The sequence below is a fragment of the Thamnophis sirtalis genome, unplaced genomic scaffold, assembly GCF_051295495.1.
Source record: "Thamnophis sirtalis isolate CommonGarterSnake01/CBP01778 unplaced genomic scaffold, rThaSir2_p1.2 scaffold_14, whole genome shotgun sequence".
Lineage (NCBI taxonomy): Eukaryota > Metazoa > Chordata > Lepidosauria > Squamata > Natricidae > Thamnophis > Thamnophis sirtalis.
Window position 1 is genome coordinate 29,168,426 of NW_028261394.1, and position 14,240 is coordinate 29,182,665.

A 14,240-nucleotide genomic window follows, 5' to 3' on the forward strand; every position below is an offset into this window, starting at 1 on the left:
TATATAAAAGAATAGATGAATAAATGTACAATACCAACAGGTGGTTCTTCCAAATCAACACAAGGCAGGAGAGTTTCATATCAGCAGACAAGCCCAGACAGACTTCCAGTTTACTTCTCAGAGCAGCAGACTGCTTAAGTTTCTGTTTCAATTCTTTGCACAGACTCATATCCTGTTGACTAACTTAGTTGCTTTGCCTACTCATTGGCTGACCTTGTTCCCATGTCTCTCCAAGTCATAAATAATTTAACAAAGTGGCATGCAGAGCCATCTCTCTGGGCACACCAGCTGTCACCCATTGCTCTTGCGGGTTCCGGTGCACACATGCACACTGGCCAACTGGTCTTTGCATGTGTGGGAGTGTTGGAAACGGGAAGAGCAGGTGGCTGTTAAGCATGTGCTCCAGGTAGCTGTTCTTCCAGTTTCTGGCACTGCCCTGTGCATGTTCATGCTTCATATTGGCCCTGGGGTGTCTTGGTAGCCTCCTGCAGTCTGATGATTCCCCAGAAGTATTAAGCTGCAAATATGGCCATCTCCATTGTCATAGTGGGAGGTTAACATTGCTGTATTATATTAATCAGCATTCAATCATGGAGGATGTTTTGTGCATAAGTTAATCTTTTTAAAGTCACATTTTATGTCTTGTTGTGTTTTTCTCCCCTCCTCCCAAAATTTTGGGCTTTTGTATTTTTCTTCAATAAAATATCTATATCTATCTATCCATCTATACATCTCTCTCTCTCTCTCTCCATCTCTCTCTCTCTCTCTCCCCATATCTCTACCTGTCCATCTTCTTTCTATCTATCTATCTATCTATCTATCTATCTATCTATCTATCTATCTATCTATCTATCTATCTATCATCTATCTATCTATCTATCTATCTATCTATCTATCTATCTATCTATCTATCTATCTATCTATCTACCTACCTACCTACCTACCTACCTACCTACCTACCTACCTACCTACCTACCTACCTATCTATCTATCTATCTTATCTGTCTCTCTCTCCATTCCCTCCCCACTCCAGGGGAAGGATACTGTAAAATCTCCATTCCCTCCCAATCAGCTGGGGCTCGGGCAGCATAAACTAGATGGGGGCGGGGCCAGCCAGAGGTGGTATTTACCGGTTCTCTGAACTACTCATGATTTTCGCTACCGGTTCTCCAGAACTGATCAGAACCTGCTGAATATCACCTCTGGCATGCATGTAAGCTTACGGACTTTCGCAGCCACATTGGTTCAGTTCACAACTGTCCAGTGGTGAGATTCAAATAATTTAACAACCGGTTCTCTGTCCTAATGACCACATGGGTAGGCAGGGCTTAGTGGTCATGTGACCATGTGGGTGTGGCCAACTCAACATTACTCAGCTCAATGGGCACTTTGCCTTAGCTGTTACAATGTAATAAGGGTTAACCGTAGAGGCAGTTTCTGTAAGCAGGGCAATAAAGATTAAGCTAGAAACCACACCAGAATGTTTCCTTCCTGCCTTCCTTACAGGATTAGCCCTGTAAAGCGGGGAAAAAACCAAAAGAAGATTTCTTCCAACAACCGGTTCTCTGAACCTCTTAGAACATTAAGAGCCGGTTCTCCCAAATAGGTGCGAACTGGCTGAATCCCACTACTGCAACTGTCCCAGGATAATTGGCAAAAATTATCCCTGATCTATAGTCATCTCTTCCATTTCATTCTGCAGGCACACCTTTGGATCCTTACGAGTTGATTGACAGTGCGGTCGCCAACATACTTTCCACCATAATATTTGGGAAACGTTTTGAATATGACAGCAACTTCCTGAGGAGCCTGCTGGACCTGAACCATCAACAAGTCAGACTGCTGGCAGGACTCTGGGCTCTGGTGTCCTAAACAAATCCAGACAAATGTTCAGATTTAAGGCTGGTGGGGATTAGAAATTCATTGTTCTTGATGTTACCATCGCCAGACCTTGAATGAGAAAGGTCTCACCCATTTGGAGAAATGGATTTTCCTTGCAATTAGAGGACTTTGATCAGAGTGCCAGGAGGACTGGGTGAAGGCTCTCTTGAATAACAACAGTTATCCAAATTGAATTATTATTCTCCTCCTCCTCCTCCTCCTCCTCCTCCTCCTCCTCCTCCTCCTCCTCCTCCTCCTCCTCCTCCTCCTCCTCCTTATTCTTCTTCTGTTTTTCCCACAACTTCAGGATCCGTTGGTTCTTGATGTTGTGGGTTGCAAGAACCCAACTGGCTCAAAGTCACCCAGCTGACTTGTATGCCTAAAATGGGACTAGAATTCTCAATCTCTTCTATTTTTAGACCACTCCTTCACCACTGTCCAAAGTTGCTCCGAATTAGGTTCTATAATCAAATTTCAGTTAATTTCAACATTTGACTCCCTTTCAAACTGTGAGAGATATTTATATGAACCCTTTAGGGATTTTCTTTTATCTTTCAATATATAGAAATAGCACTTAGACTTATATAAAATGCTTCACAGTACTTTACAAGCCTCTCTAAGCGGTTTATAGAGTCAGCCTTTTGCCCCCAGCCTGAAATACTGCATTCTAACCAAATAACCAATTTATTTTCCTTCTGTTTGTGGCAGCTTTGCAATGCTCTGCCCTTAGTGAGAAATCTTCCCCTGCCCCATCAGAAAATATTAACAAATGCCCATAAAACGTTTGCTTTACTTGAAAAAGAAATGGAGGAGCACAAGGCAACTTTTACTCTTGGAGAACCCCGGGATTTCATTGACGCATATTTGGAAGAAATCCAGAAGGTAGATTTCTTAGTCTTGTTTTTCATTTGTATACTATATTTTTTCATCTCGCATCTCTTTCTCTAACATAACAAGTTGTGCGAGTGCAACTGTTCTTTGGCACATGGCTGTAATTTAGTCCGGTGTTTAAAATACCACAAACGTCTTTTTTTTGGTTAAAAAATTGCAATATGACTCTTTTGGAATTTGTGTCCTTTATGCATTTTGTCCAGGGAGAAGGAAATCAGGGAAAATTATTCGGGTGCTGCTATCGGTCTTTGCTTAGCTTGTTCTGTAAACCTAGCAAAGAGTGAACCTTCCCTGTTAAAATCAAACTCCTTGAATCTGAATTTCAAACAAAGCGCAGCTATAAATATTATAAATATGTAGCTATGAACCCATTGAAAGGAACTCAAAGTCAAGAGTCCACATTGGCTCTTCTGCGATATGTAAACCAGCTCACTAATATTTTTCAAGACTTTTCTATCTCTCTTGCAGTCTCTCTCTTGTGTTTTGGTGGCCCCAAAATGAAATCAAATCAGTTTATTTCAGCCATAAAGGCAGATACGACAAAATATCTAACTGAAGATTGTTACATGCATTATCCATCTATCAACTGTCTTTCTGTCTATATATCTACCATCTATCTATCATCTTGTATCTATCCATCCATATCCATCTATCAACCACCTATCATTCATTCATCCATCATATATCTATCTTTTTCTTTTTCTCTTTCTCTTTATCTATCTATCTATCTATCTATCTATCTATCTATCTATCTATCTATCTATCTATCTATCTATCTATCTATCTATCTATCTATCTATCTATCTATCCATCCACCCATCCATCCATCCATCCATCTATCCATTCTATCTATCTATCTATCTATCTATCTATCTATCTATCTATCTATCTATCTATCTATCTATCTATCTATCTATCTATCTATCTATCTATCTATCTATCTATATCTATCTATCTCTCTATCTATCTCTATCTTTCTTTCTTTCTTTCTTTCTTTTCTTTCTTTTTCTCTCATCTACCCATCCATAAGAATATACCCCCTCTCTCTGAAAAACGATGAGTTTAATAAGCTCTACATACGAATAAGAATATTGTAAAATGTGAAATAAGTACCCAAACTTAGTTAATGGTGCGATGTACTGTATAGATGGCAGTGCAAAACGGGACAACCTGGGAGATGTTTCTCTGAAAGAAGTAACAGTAAGCAGAAATTCCAATCCCTGCCTGGAAATTTCTTCAAGATCAATTAAATGAAGATCTGCCTAGAGTCCTTGTAGAGCAGAGTTTCTTAATCTTGGCAATTTTGAGACAAATGGACTTCCACTCCCAGAACACCCCAGCCAGGAAACAGTGGGGACACTTCCTTTTCATCATTAAATTCCTGAACTGTTTTTGCCCTGATGAATTTTTGCAGAAACTTGGGCATTTGAAAGATTTGCCGTTTCTTTGCTTGCTTGCTTCTCCTCCTCTTCCTCCTCCATCTCCACCTCCTGCTTCCTTTTCCTTTTTAGTGATACTTTTCAGAATGAAGTTTTCAGGACAAAGCTTCCTTCCCTTCCCTTTTTCTATCTTCCTTTTCTTCACTTCCCTTTCTTTTTTGTATCTTCCTTTCCTTCCCTTCCCTTCCCTTCCTCTTTTCTATCTTCCTTCCCTTCCCTTCCTCTATCTTCCTTCCCTTCCCTATCCTTCTTTTTTTCTATCTTCCTTTCCTTTCCTTCCCTTTTTATATTTTCCTTCCCTTCCCTTCCCTTGAATACATAGATGTTAACAATCCTGTTTCCATTCTTTGTTTTAACCAACAGAAGCCAGAGAGGAAAGGTTCAAGTTTTGAAGAAGAGCAACTGCAAGTCTTATTGTATGACCTAATCAATGCTGGAACAGAGACAACCCCAGGCATTCCTCTATTTGGTGGCCTTTCCAGAGATCCAAGGTACAGAATTGTCAAATGCTGCCCTTTAGTAGACATAGTAATATCTTCACCAATTACATAAAATGGGAAAGAAGGGAGTTAGTATCATGGCAGGAGATTCAGTAATCCGTGTCCAGCATTTGGAAGCAAACCAATGCCTCCTTAAGTCAATGAAATGTTTTCCAGAAGATAACTGAGCTCTTTGTTCCTCAGAGAAATGCTGGAAGGAAATAGACAAAGTCCTGGAAACAAGGCGAGACTGAAACACGAGGATCATATAAGGTTGCCCTACACAAATGCCGTCATTCATGAAATCCAACGCATATCAAGTATAGCTCCACTTGGACTAGCTCATAAAACTATTAATGATGTGCAACTTCTTGGATACAAAATTCCCAAGGTAAATTTTGGGTGGGAAGGGTATAGTGTTGGTGATTCTCCAGGCAAAAATCTGTAGTTGTCTGATGTGAGATATATCTCTCTCTGTCTCTCTATCTGTCTGTCTGTCAGTATCTCTGTGTGTCTGTTTTTCCCTCTCGTTGTCTTTGCCTCTCTTTCTCTGTCTGTCTCTCTGTCTCTCTCTGTCTTCAACCACATCTCAATGGGGTCCTTCTGGAAGTTAATCCAGAGCCATTTCTGACAATGAAGGTTTTCTTCAAGATGACCTCATTTGTTTTGACTTCTGTAGGACACTATGGTTTTGGTCAACATCCAGTCTGCCCATCGTGATGAATCCCAGTGGATGTTTCCCAATGAGTTCAACCCCTCCAACTTCCTGAGTGAAGAGGGGGAGTTTGTGAAGCCGGAAGCCTTTTTGGCATTTTCAGCAGGTGAATTTCTCTGTATCACTCTCTCTGTCTGTCTCTCTCACTCTCATACACACACCCATACACACACACAGTCTTGTTCTCTCTCCTTCTGTCTCTCCATGTCATCCACATATTTACTGACAATTCTTGCACCACGCAATGATCCCAAACAACCCAACCTTTCTTTAGAGATTTATGGAAGTCTGCTCCTGGGCTTTGACTGCAATGGTCCTAACTGTGAAAAACTGCCAAAAGTCACTTTTTTCAGTTCCGTTGTAACATTAAATGAACTGTTGAGGACCTGTTCTTACACATGTATTGTGCTCTCCCCTTGCTGCTGAGGTTTTAACTCTTGATGTTCTGCAATGAGCCTTAAAACATGCCTTAAAGGAACAGGCTACAGCTATAGAACTCAAAATAGATGAAAAAGTTACATCTGCCTTTAAGGAGGTCTCAGAGGAAATATCTAGCATCAAGGAGCTAATTCAGACTCGTAACCAGCAAATTAGAGAGGCTACAGTGGAAGCATTTAAAGGTTTGGCTGGCTATGTATCCTCATTGCATAATAGAGTGGAAGAGATTAACCAGTCCAATATCAATTTAGAAAGCAAAGTTGAAGAAGCTCAAAATAAAATTGATAAATCAGAAGCAGAAATTATAATGATACAATACAGAGCGATGGAATTTGCTTTGAGAATAAGAGGCCTCAAAGAGAACAGTCAAGAAAATCTGAAGGAGATTCTTGCAGAAGCCTTTGACCAACTTATTGGCCAACCGAGAGCTGGGTATGACTGGCAAATGGACAAAATATACTGCTTTAATTCATGGATTGCCAGACAGAAACAATTACCAAGAGATATTGTAGTTTACTTTGCTACTAGGAATACAAGGAACCTGATATTACAAGAGTCCTATAAAACTAAGTTGCAGATTGCAGGTCAAGATGTGATAGTTTTGAAGGAAATTCCACCAAAAATGTTGAAGTCCAGGAAAGACTACACATTCCTAGTGGATGAACTTAAAAACCACCAGATACAATATAGATGGGAAGTCCCAGCCGGATTAGTGGTGAATTACTCGGGACAAAGAGACCATCTCAACTCAGTTTGGAAGGCCAGAGATTTTTACAGCAACGTATTAAAGGCTGGTTACCCGCCATCCCCAGAGAAAGGGAACAAGCAGGTGACGCCAGACAGCAAGATACCCAAGGATCATTGGATGTGGCCTAAGCCCTGAATCTTCTTGTGGAGACAGAAGGAATTAAGGAGCAAAGACAAACCCGAGCAGCTACCAAACACAAGAAACAAGAAGTAAAGATGCAACAAGCCCAGACAACAACTCAAGAAACTATGAATATCAATTCAGAAGCTGTGGGAGGAGCTAGACTGAAAATTAAACCACAGGATTTTCAGGCGTCTCTTAAAAAGCTTCAGGGAACTGAAGATGACAATTAAATTTCTAACCTGGAATGTCAATGGTTTAAACTCACCACAAAAAAGGAAAAAAATATATCACTATTTGAAACAATTTAAAAACAATGTAATTTGCCTACAAGAAACACATATTAGAATAAATGATCAGAAATATTTGATGAATGCAAGATTGTGACAACATTTTGTAGCTTCATTGCTCCATACCAAGTTAATGCAATGGGATTACAGATCGTGTATATTATTGGGTGATTAGAATGGATTATTGGACACCAAGGAAGACAAGAAGGGTCTATCGCAAAATATTCAAGTATGTGCAAGATTACCTAAGTCTTTCTTTGATATGATGGACGATATCGAGCTAAGAGACATTTGGCGGGAAAGGATTACTAAAAAACAGGTCTTTACATTTTTTTCTGATAGGCATCAATCCTTCTTTAGGATTGACTTCATATTAATTACAAATGATTTTCTTTCTAAGGTAAAGAAGATGAAGATATGCTCGAGAGCATTAACAGATCATAACACGGTTTAGATGGAACTGGAATATGGGAAGGAATCTAGAAGGTCTTGGAGGTTAAATGAAAATTTATTTAGATATGAGAAAAATGTCAATGAATGTAAAAAATTGTTGAAGGAATATTTTGCTTTTAATATGAATAAGGGAACATCTATGGAAATGGTTTGGGATGCAAGTAAAGCATATATGAGAAGAGTTTTAATAAATTTAAATAATCTAAATAGATATAGACAGGGGGAAAAACGAAAGGAATTAGAGGAAGAAATAAAAAAGAAAGAGCAGGAGCTAATATCTAACCCAGTGATAAGAAGACAAAAGAGGCAATTACTTTACTAAGAGCGCAATTTATGAGTTTATGAGTTTATGAGTTTATTATTTATAGGCCGCCCTTTTCCCTGAGGGGACTCAGGGCGGCTTACAATTTATAGGGAAGGTGGGATACAAGACAATAAAACAATAAACATGAAAACAGTGCAAGTAAAAATAAAACAACATTCATCATTCGGGTGGGGGCAGGTTACGATCTTTATCCCCAGGCCTGACGGGATAGCCAGGTCTTGAGGGCTGTGCGGAAGGTCTGGAGGGTGGTGAGGGTATGAATCTCCACGGGGAGCTCGTTCCAAAGGGTCGGAGCTACTACTGAAAAGGCTCTCCTCCGTGTAGTTGCCAGTCGGCACTGACTGGCAGATGGAACTCGGAGGAGGCCTAATCTGTGTGATCGAATAGGTCGCAGGGAGGTAATTGGCAGGAGGCGGTCTCTCAAGTACGCAGATCCACTGCCATGAAGGGCTTTATGGGTGGTAAGTAGGACCTTGAAGCGCACCCGGAGATCAACAGGTAGCCAGCGCAGCTCGCGGAGGATGGGTGTTATGTGGGCGAACCGAGCTGCGCCCACGATCACTCGCACGGCCGCATTCTGTACTAGCTGAAGTCGCCGGATGCTCTTCAAGGGCAGCCCCATGTAGAGCACGTTGCAGTATTCCAGCCTAGAGGTCACAAGGGCCCGAGTGACTGTTGTGAGAGCCTCCCGGTTCAGGTACGGTTGCAACTGGCGCACCAGGCGAACCTGGGCAAATGCCCCCCTGGTCACAGCCGTCAGATGGTGGTCGAAAGTCAGCTGTGGGTCCAGGAGGACTCCCAAGTTGCGAACCCTATCTGAGGGGTATAAAATTTGACCCCCCAGCCTGAGTGATGGAGCACTAACCAAATTATTGGGAGGGAAACACAACAACCACTCGGTCTTCTCCGGGTTGAGTACAAGCTTGTTAGCCCTCATCCAGTCCCTAACGGCTTCAAGACCCCGGTTCATCACGTCCACCACTTCATTGAGTTGGCACGGGGCGGACAGATACAGCTGTGTATCGTCCGCATATTGGTGGTATCTTATCCCGTGCCTCCGAATGATCTCGCCCAGCGGTTTCATGTAGATGTTGAATAGTAGGGGGGATAAGACCGAACCCTGTGGCACCCCATATGTTAGGGGCCTAGGGGTCGATCTCTGCCCCCCCACTAACACCGACTGCGACCTGTCCGAGAGGTAGGAGGAGAACCACTGTAAGACAGTGCCTCCCACCCCCACCTCCTGCAGTCGTCGCAGAAGGATACCATGGTCGATGGTATCGAAAGCTGCTGAGAGATCAAGGAGAACCAGGATGGAGGCATGGCCTCCATCCCTGGCTCTCCAGAGATCATCGGTCAATGCGACCAAAGCGGTTTCTGTGCTGTAACCAGGTCTGAAGCCGGACTGGAAGGGGTCAAGGTAACTAGCTTCCTCCAAGGACCGTTGGAGCTGGAAGGCCACCACCTTCTCAACAACCTTCCCTACGAAGGGGAGGTTGGAGACTGGACGATAGTTGTTGAGTACAGCTGGATCCAAGGATGGTTTCTTCAGGAGGGGTCTCACCACCGCCGCTTTAAGTGCGGCGGGGAAGTGCCCCTCCCAAAGGGAGGTTGCAACAACCGCCTGGATCCAGCCTCGTGTCACCTCACTGCTGTTAGTGACCAGCCAGGAGGGACATGGGTCCAGTACACAGGTGGAGGCACTCACAGCCCTCATTGCCTTGTCCACATCCCCGGGGGCAACATCCTGAAACTCAACCCAGGGGTGATCTACCAATTCATCCTCTTGTGCCTCGGCTGGATCTGCAAAGGTGGAGTCCAAATCCGACCGAAACCGAGCAACTTTGTCCGCTAAGAATTGGACATAATCCTCAGCCCTACCCTGCAAGGGGTCCCCCGTATCCCTCCTATTTAGGAGGGAACGGGTTATCCTAAACAGGGCGGCTAGGCGGGACTCAGCGGACGCAACCAAGGTGGCAATATATGATCTTTTTGCTGCCCTAAGTGCCCTGATGTAATCCTTGGTGCAAGTTGTTAAGGGTGCTCGGTTCGATTCAGATTTATCGGACCTCCACAGGTGCTCTAGGCGTCTCCTCCGGCGCTTCCTCTCCCGGAGCTCCTCGGTAAACCAAGGGGGCCTCTGGGATCCGCCGCCTCGGAGGGGCCGCAGTGGCGCAATCCGGTCAAGGGTCTCCGATGCTGCCGAGTGCCAGGCAGCAACCAGAGTCTCCGCCGGACTGTGGGCAAGGGTATCAGGAATAACCCCAAGCTCCGTCTGGAACCTCAAAGGGTCCATAAGTCGCCTGGGGCGGAACCACCTGGTCGGTTCCTCCTCCCTACAGTGGGGGTTTGGCCTCCGGAAGTCGAGCCTCAGTAGGCAGTGGTCTGACCACGACAGGGGTATGATCTCATTACCCCTCAGACCAAGATCACAAGTCCACTGCTCCGAGAGGAATACGAGGTCGAGCATGTGACCCGCTGAATGGGTTGGGCCCTGAATTACTTGGGTCAAGCCCATGGCTGTCATGGAAGCCATGAACTCCTGCGCCCCATCAGAGTGTTCACCGAGCGAAGGCAAATTGAAGTCCCCCAAGATCATAAGCCTGGGGAACTCAATTGCCAGCTTGGCTACCGACTCGAGGAGTGAGGGGAGGGCTGCTGCAACGCTGCTGATATGTTGATGTCAGATCAGGAGGCTACTAATTTGTTATATGCTAAACATAATACCTTTTGCAATGCAAATAAACCAGGCAGATGGTTAGTCAACGAGGAAAAAACAAAAATTTTGTACTATAGAAAAAATAGATTATAAAGGTAAAGATGTTTACCAACAGGATATGATCAAAAAGGCTTTTTTAGAATTTTATACAAGATTCTACACTGGTGATAAAATACAAAGTTTAGACATAGATAGGTATTTGGAGAAAGAGAAAATACCTATAATTAAGGATGAGCAAAGGGAGACCAATAACAACCAATAACTTCGGAGGAAATCCTCCAGGTAATTAAACAGTTAAAAGTTGGGAAGGCACCTGGCACAGATGGATTGACAGCGGTTTATTATAAAAAATTACAATTAGAAATGGTAGAACCTCTAGAGTCCAATTGGAAGGAAGGGTTCCTCTATCTTGGAGATCAGCCTTTATCTCCCTGATCCCGAAAGAAGATCAAGATCTCAGCCAGCTAAAAAATTATAGTCCTATATCACTACTTAATACAGACTACAAAATCTTTGCTAAAATATTAGCAAATAGGCTGATGTTAGTTATACAACAAGTGATCCACAATGATCAATCTGGTTTTATACAAGGGAGACAAATGAAAAGCAATGTAAGACAAATTGTTAATATACTGGAATATTTGGGAAAGAACAACCAAGTCCCGCAGCGCTCATATTTCTGGATGCGGAGAAAGCATTTGATCAAGTGAATTGGCAATTTTTAATGAAAATAATACAAAAGATGCAAATTGGAGAGTATTTTACACAATCTATTAAGGCAATATACCAGGAACAAACAGCACAAATTATAGTTAATGGTAGTTTAAGAGAACCCTTTAAAATTGAAAAAGGAACAAGACAGGGTTGTCCCTTATCTCCATTATTGTTTATCTTAACCCTGGAGTTATTGCTGAATAAAATACGGGGATCAGAAGACCTACAGGGAATCAAGATTAGGCATTATGAATACAGACTACGAGCATTTGCAGATGATCTGGTTGTAACTTTAACCCAACCGGGGAAATCAACTATGGCTTTAATGAACATAATTAATCAATATGGTCAGGTATCCGGGTTTAAAATAAATCTAGGGAAAACAACGATGATAGTTAAAAATATGAACACAAATCAAAGAGAAGAATTAGAAAGAATAACAGGATATGAGATAGTAAAAATGGTTAAATATTTAGGAGTTTATATTACAACTTCAAATGGGAAATTATATAAGTATAATTACAAACCATTATGGCATAGAATACAGGTAGAGATGAAGAAATGGGAAAAACTACAACTGTCTTTGTTGGGAAGGATAGCAGCAGTAAAAATGAATGTTTTACCTAAGTTCTTATTTCTTTTTCAAATGATACCAATAGTCAAAAAAGATGCAAATTTGGAGGAATGGCAGAAGGGTATTAATAAATTTGTTTGGGCAGGGAAGAAACCGAGAATAAAACTTAAAATAATGCAAGATGTACGTGAGAGAGGAGGTTTGAAAATGCCAAACTTAAAATTATATTATGAAGCAGTAGCTTTATCAATAATTAGTGACTGGATCAACTCAACAGAGGATAGAATACTGAACATCGAAGGGTATGATTTGGTATATGGTTGGCATGCCTATTTAATATATGATAAGAAGGTGGATAAGATTTTTAAAAGTCATATTTTAAGGAATGCTCTATTGTATAAAGAATAATATAAAGAATATTATAAATATATAGAAAGAAAGAAAATATAAAGAATATATATTTAATATATTTAATAAAGAAAATATAAAGTATAAAGAAAATCTGTATAAGATGTTCTACAGATGGCATCTCCCCGCAGCACGGCTCTCCAAAATGTTTAAAAATTTGGCCCAAAATTCTGGGAAATGCAAAGAAACACAAGACACCTTTTATCATATGTGGTGGACATGCGATGAGGCAGAAAAAAAATACTGGAAAATGATACAATCAATGGTTGGAACAAATGGTGGGAGATCAAATTTTGTTCAAACCAGAAATTTTTCTCCTAGGCATAATACCAGAGGGGTATAAGAAAGATGTGTTCTATTTAATTATACATGTACTAACTGTGGCACGTATAACTTATGTGCAGTATTGGAAAAACAATAAAAATATATTAAAAAATAGTATAAAGAACAATCCCAATGCAAGTAATTAGGGGGAAAAGAAAAAAGAAAACAAGAAAACTAGTCATACGTTTTTGTGTATAATATGAATAAATGGGGTTGTTAGGACAAGGATGGTAGGCACATTAGTGTGCTTAGACATGCCCCCTTACAGACTGTCTAGGAATGGGGTGAAGTCAACAGTAGACAGTCTAAGGTTAAAGTTTTGGGGGTTTGGGGAAGAAACCACAGAGTCAGGTAGAGCATTTCGGGCATTGACCACTCTGTTGATGTTCCCTCCCGTTCTCCCTCTTCCCTCCCCTCTCCTTTTCTCACTCCCCCTCCGCATTCTGTTCCCTTTCCTTCTCCCTTTCCCTCTCCTTCTCATTCCCCCTCTCCCCTTCCCTCTCCCCTTCCCTCTCCCCCTTTCCATTCCCTTTCCTTCTCCCTCTCCCCTTCCCCCTCCCCTTCCTTCTCCCTCTCCCCGTCCATCCCCCTCTCCCTCCCTCTCCCCTTCCTTCTCCCTCTCCCCTTCCCTCTCCCTCTTCCCTTCCCTCTCCCCTTTCCATTCCCCATCCATCCCCCTCTCCCTCCCTCTCCCCTTCCCTCTCCCTCTCCCCCTTTCCATTTCCTTTCCTTCTCCCTCTACCTTTCCCCCTCCCCTTCCTTCCCCCTCTTCCCTTCCCTCTACCCCTTTCCATTCCCCATCCATCCCCCTCTCCCTCCCTCTCCCCTTCCTTCTCCTTCTCCCTCTCCCCTTCCCTCTCCCCGTTTCTATTCCCTTTCCTTCTCCCTCTCCCCACATCCATCCCACTCTCCCTCCCACTCCCTTTCCTTCTCCCTCTCCCCTTCCATCTCCCCATCCCCCTTTCCATTTCCTTTCCTTCTCCCTCTCCCTTTTGCCCTCCCCTTCCTTCTCCCCCTCCCCACCCCTTCCCCTTCCTTCTGCCTCTCCCCCTCCCCTTTTCCATTCCCTTTCCTTCTCCCTCTCCCCTTCTTCTCTCCCTCTCTCTCTCACACACACATATAAATCCATTAATCCTAAGGATACTAGCCAGTTTCATATAACATTACAAGCCTGAGTTTCAGGGTGAGGTATTATCATCAAAGTCTGTGCTGCTCTGGACGAATAGCCGTGATTGCTCATCTTGTCTTTGGCTTTTCAGGCCCAAGGGTTTGCTTAGGAGGGAATCTGGCTCAGATGGAGCTCTTCCTCTTCCTCACCAGTATCCTGAAAAATTTCCAACTACCTTGGCCAGATAAATCCCAGGGACCCGATCTCACACTTAACTTTGGTCTCACACAATTCCCGTCAAGCTTTAAAATATCCCCGAAAAGCCGCGTGAGTGGACTAGAGTGACTAGATCAAGGGAAGGTTTTCCATCGCTCAAAGCAAAGACCCTTGAGAGATCCAGATGAAATTCATAGGCTACGTGGTTTAAAGGAGTTACACGAACAAACAATTTATATTAGATGATCTGAAAAAATTATCTTCAATATTATAAACTTGATTTAGAAAAATAATGCTGTTCTTTGGATATAATGGTATGTGGACCTGACCTTGGGAGACAGGAGGAAGAGCTGTGGACTAGGCAACAGTGAGTTAAGGAGCAGCTCAGCCTGTGGAAA

At 42.6% G+C, this 14,240-nt stretch overlaps 1 protein-coding gene across 1 annotated transcript in view; it reads left to right on the top strand.

The window, feature by feature from the left end:
• Positions 1 to 525: 525 nt before the first annotated feature.
• Positions 526 to 14,240, top strand: part of LOC148042761 (cytochrome P450 2D17-like) — a 67,161-nt gene continuing 53,446 nt past the window's right edge. The window contains 7 exon segments of the mRNA XM_087729293.1: positions 526 to 553; positions 1,703 to 1,863; positions 2,590 to 2,763; positions 4,578 to 4,663; positions 4,665 to 4,702; positions 4,895 to 4,921; positions 4,924 to 5,081. Of these exon segments, the coding sequence (XP_087585419.1) occupies positions 526 to 553; positions 1,703 to 1,863; positions 2,590 to 2,763; positions 4,578 to 4,663; positions 4,665 to 4,702; positions 4,895 to 4,921; positions 4,924 to 5,081 (672 nt within the window).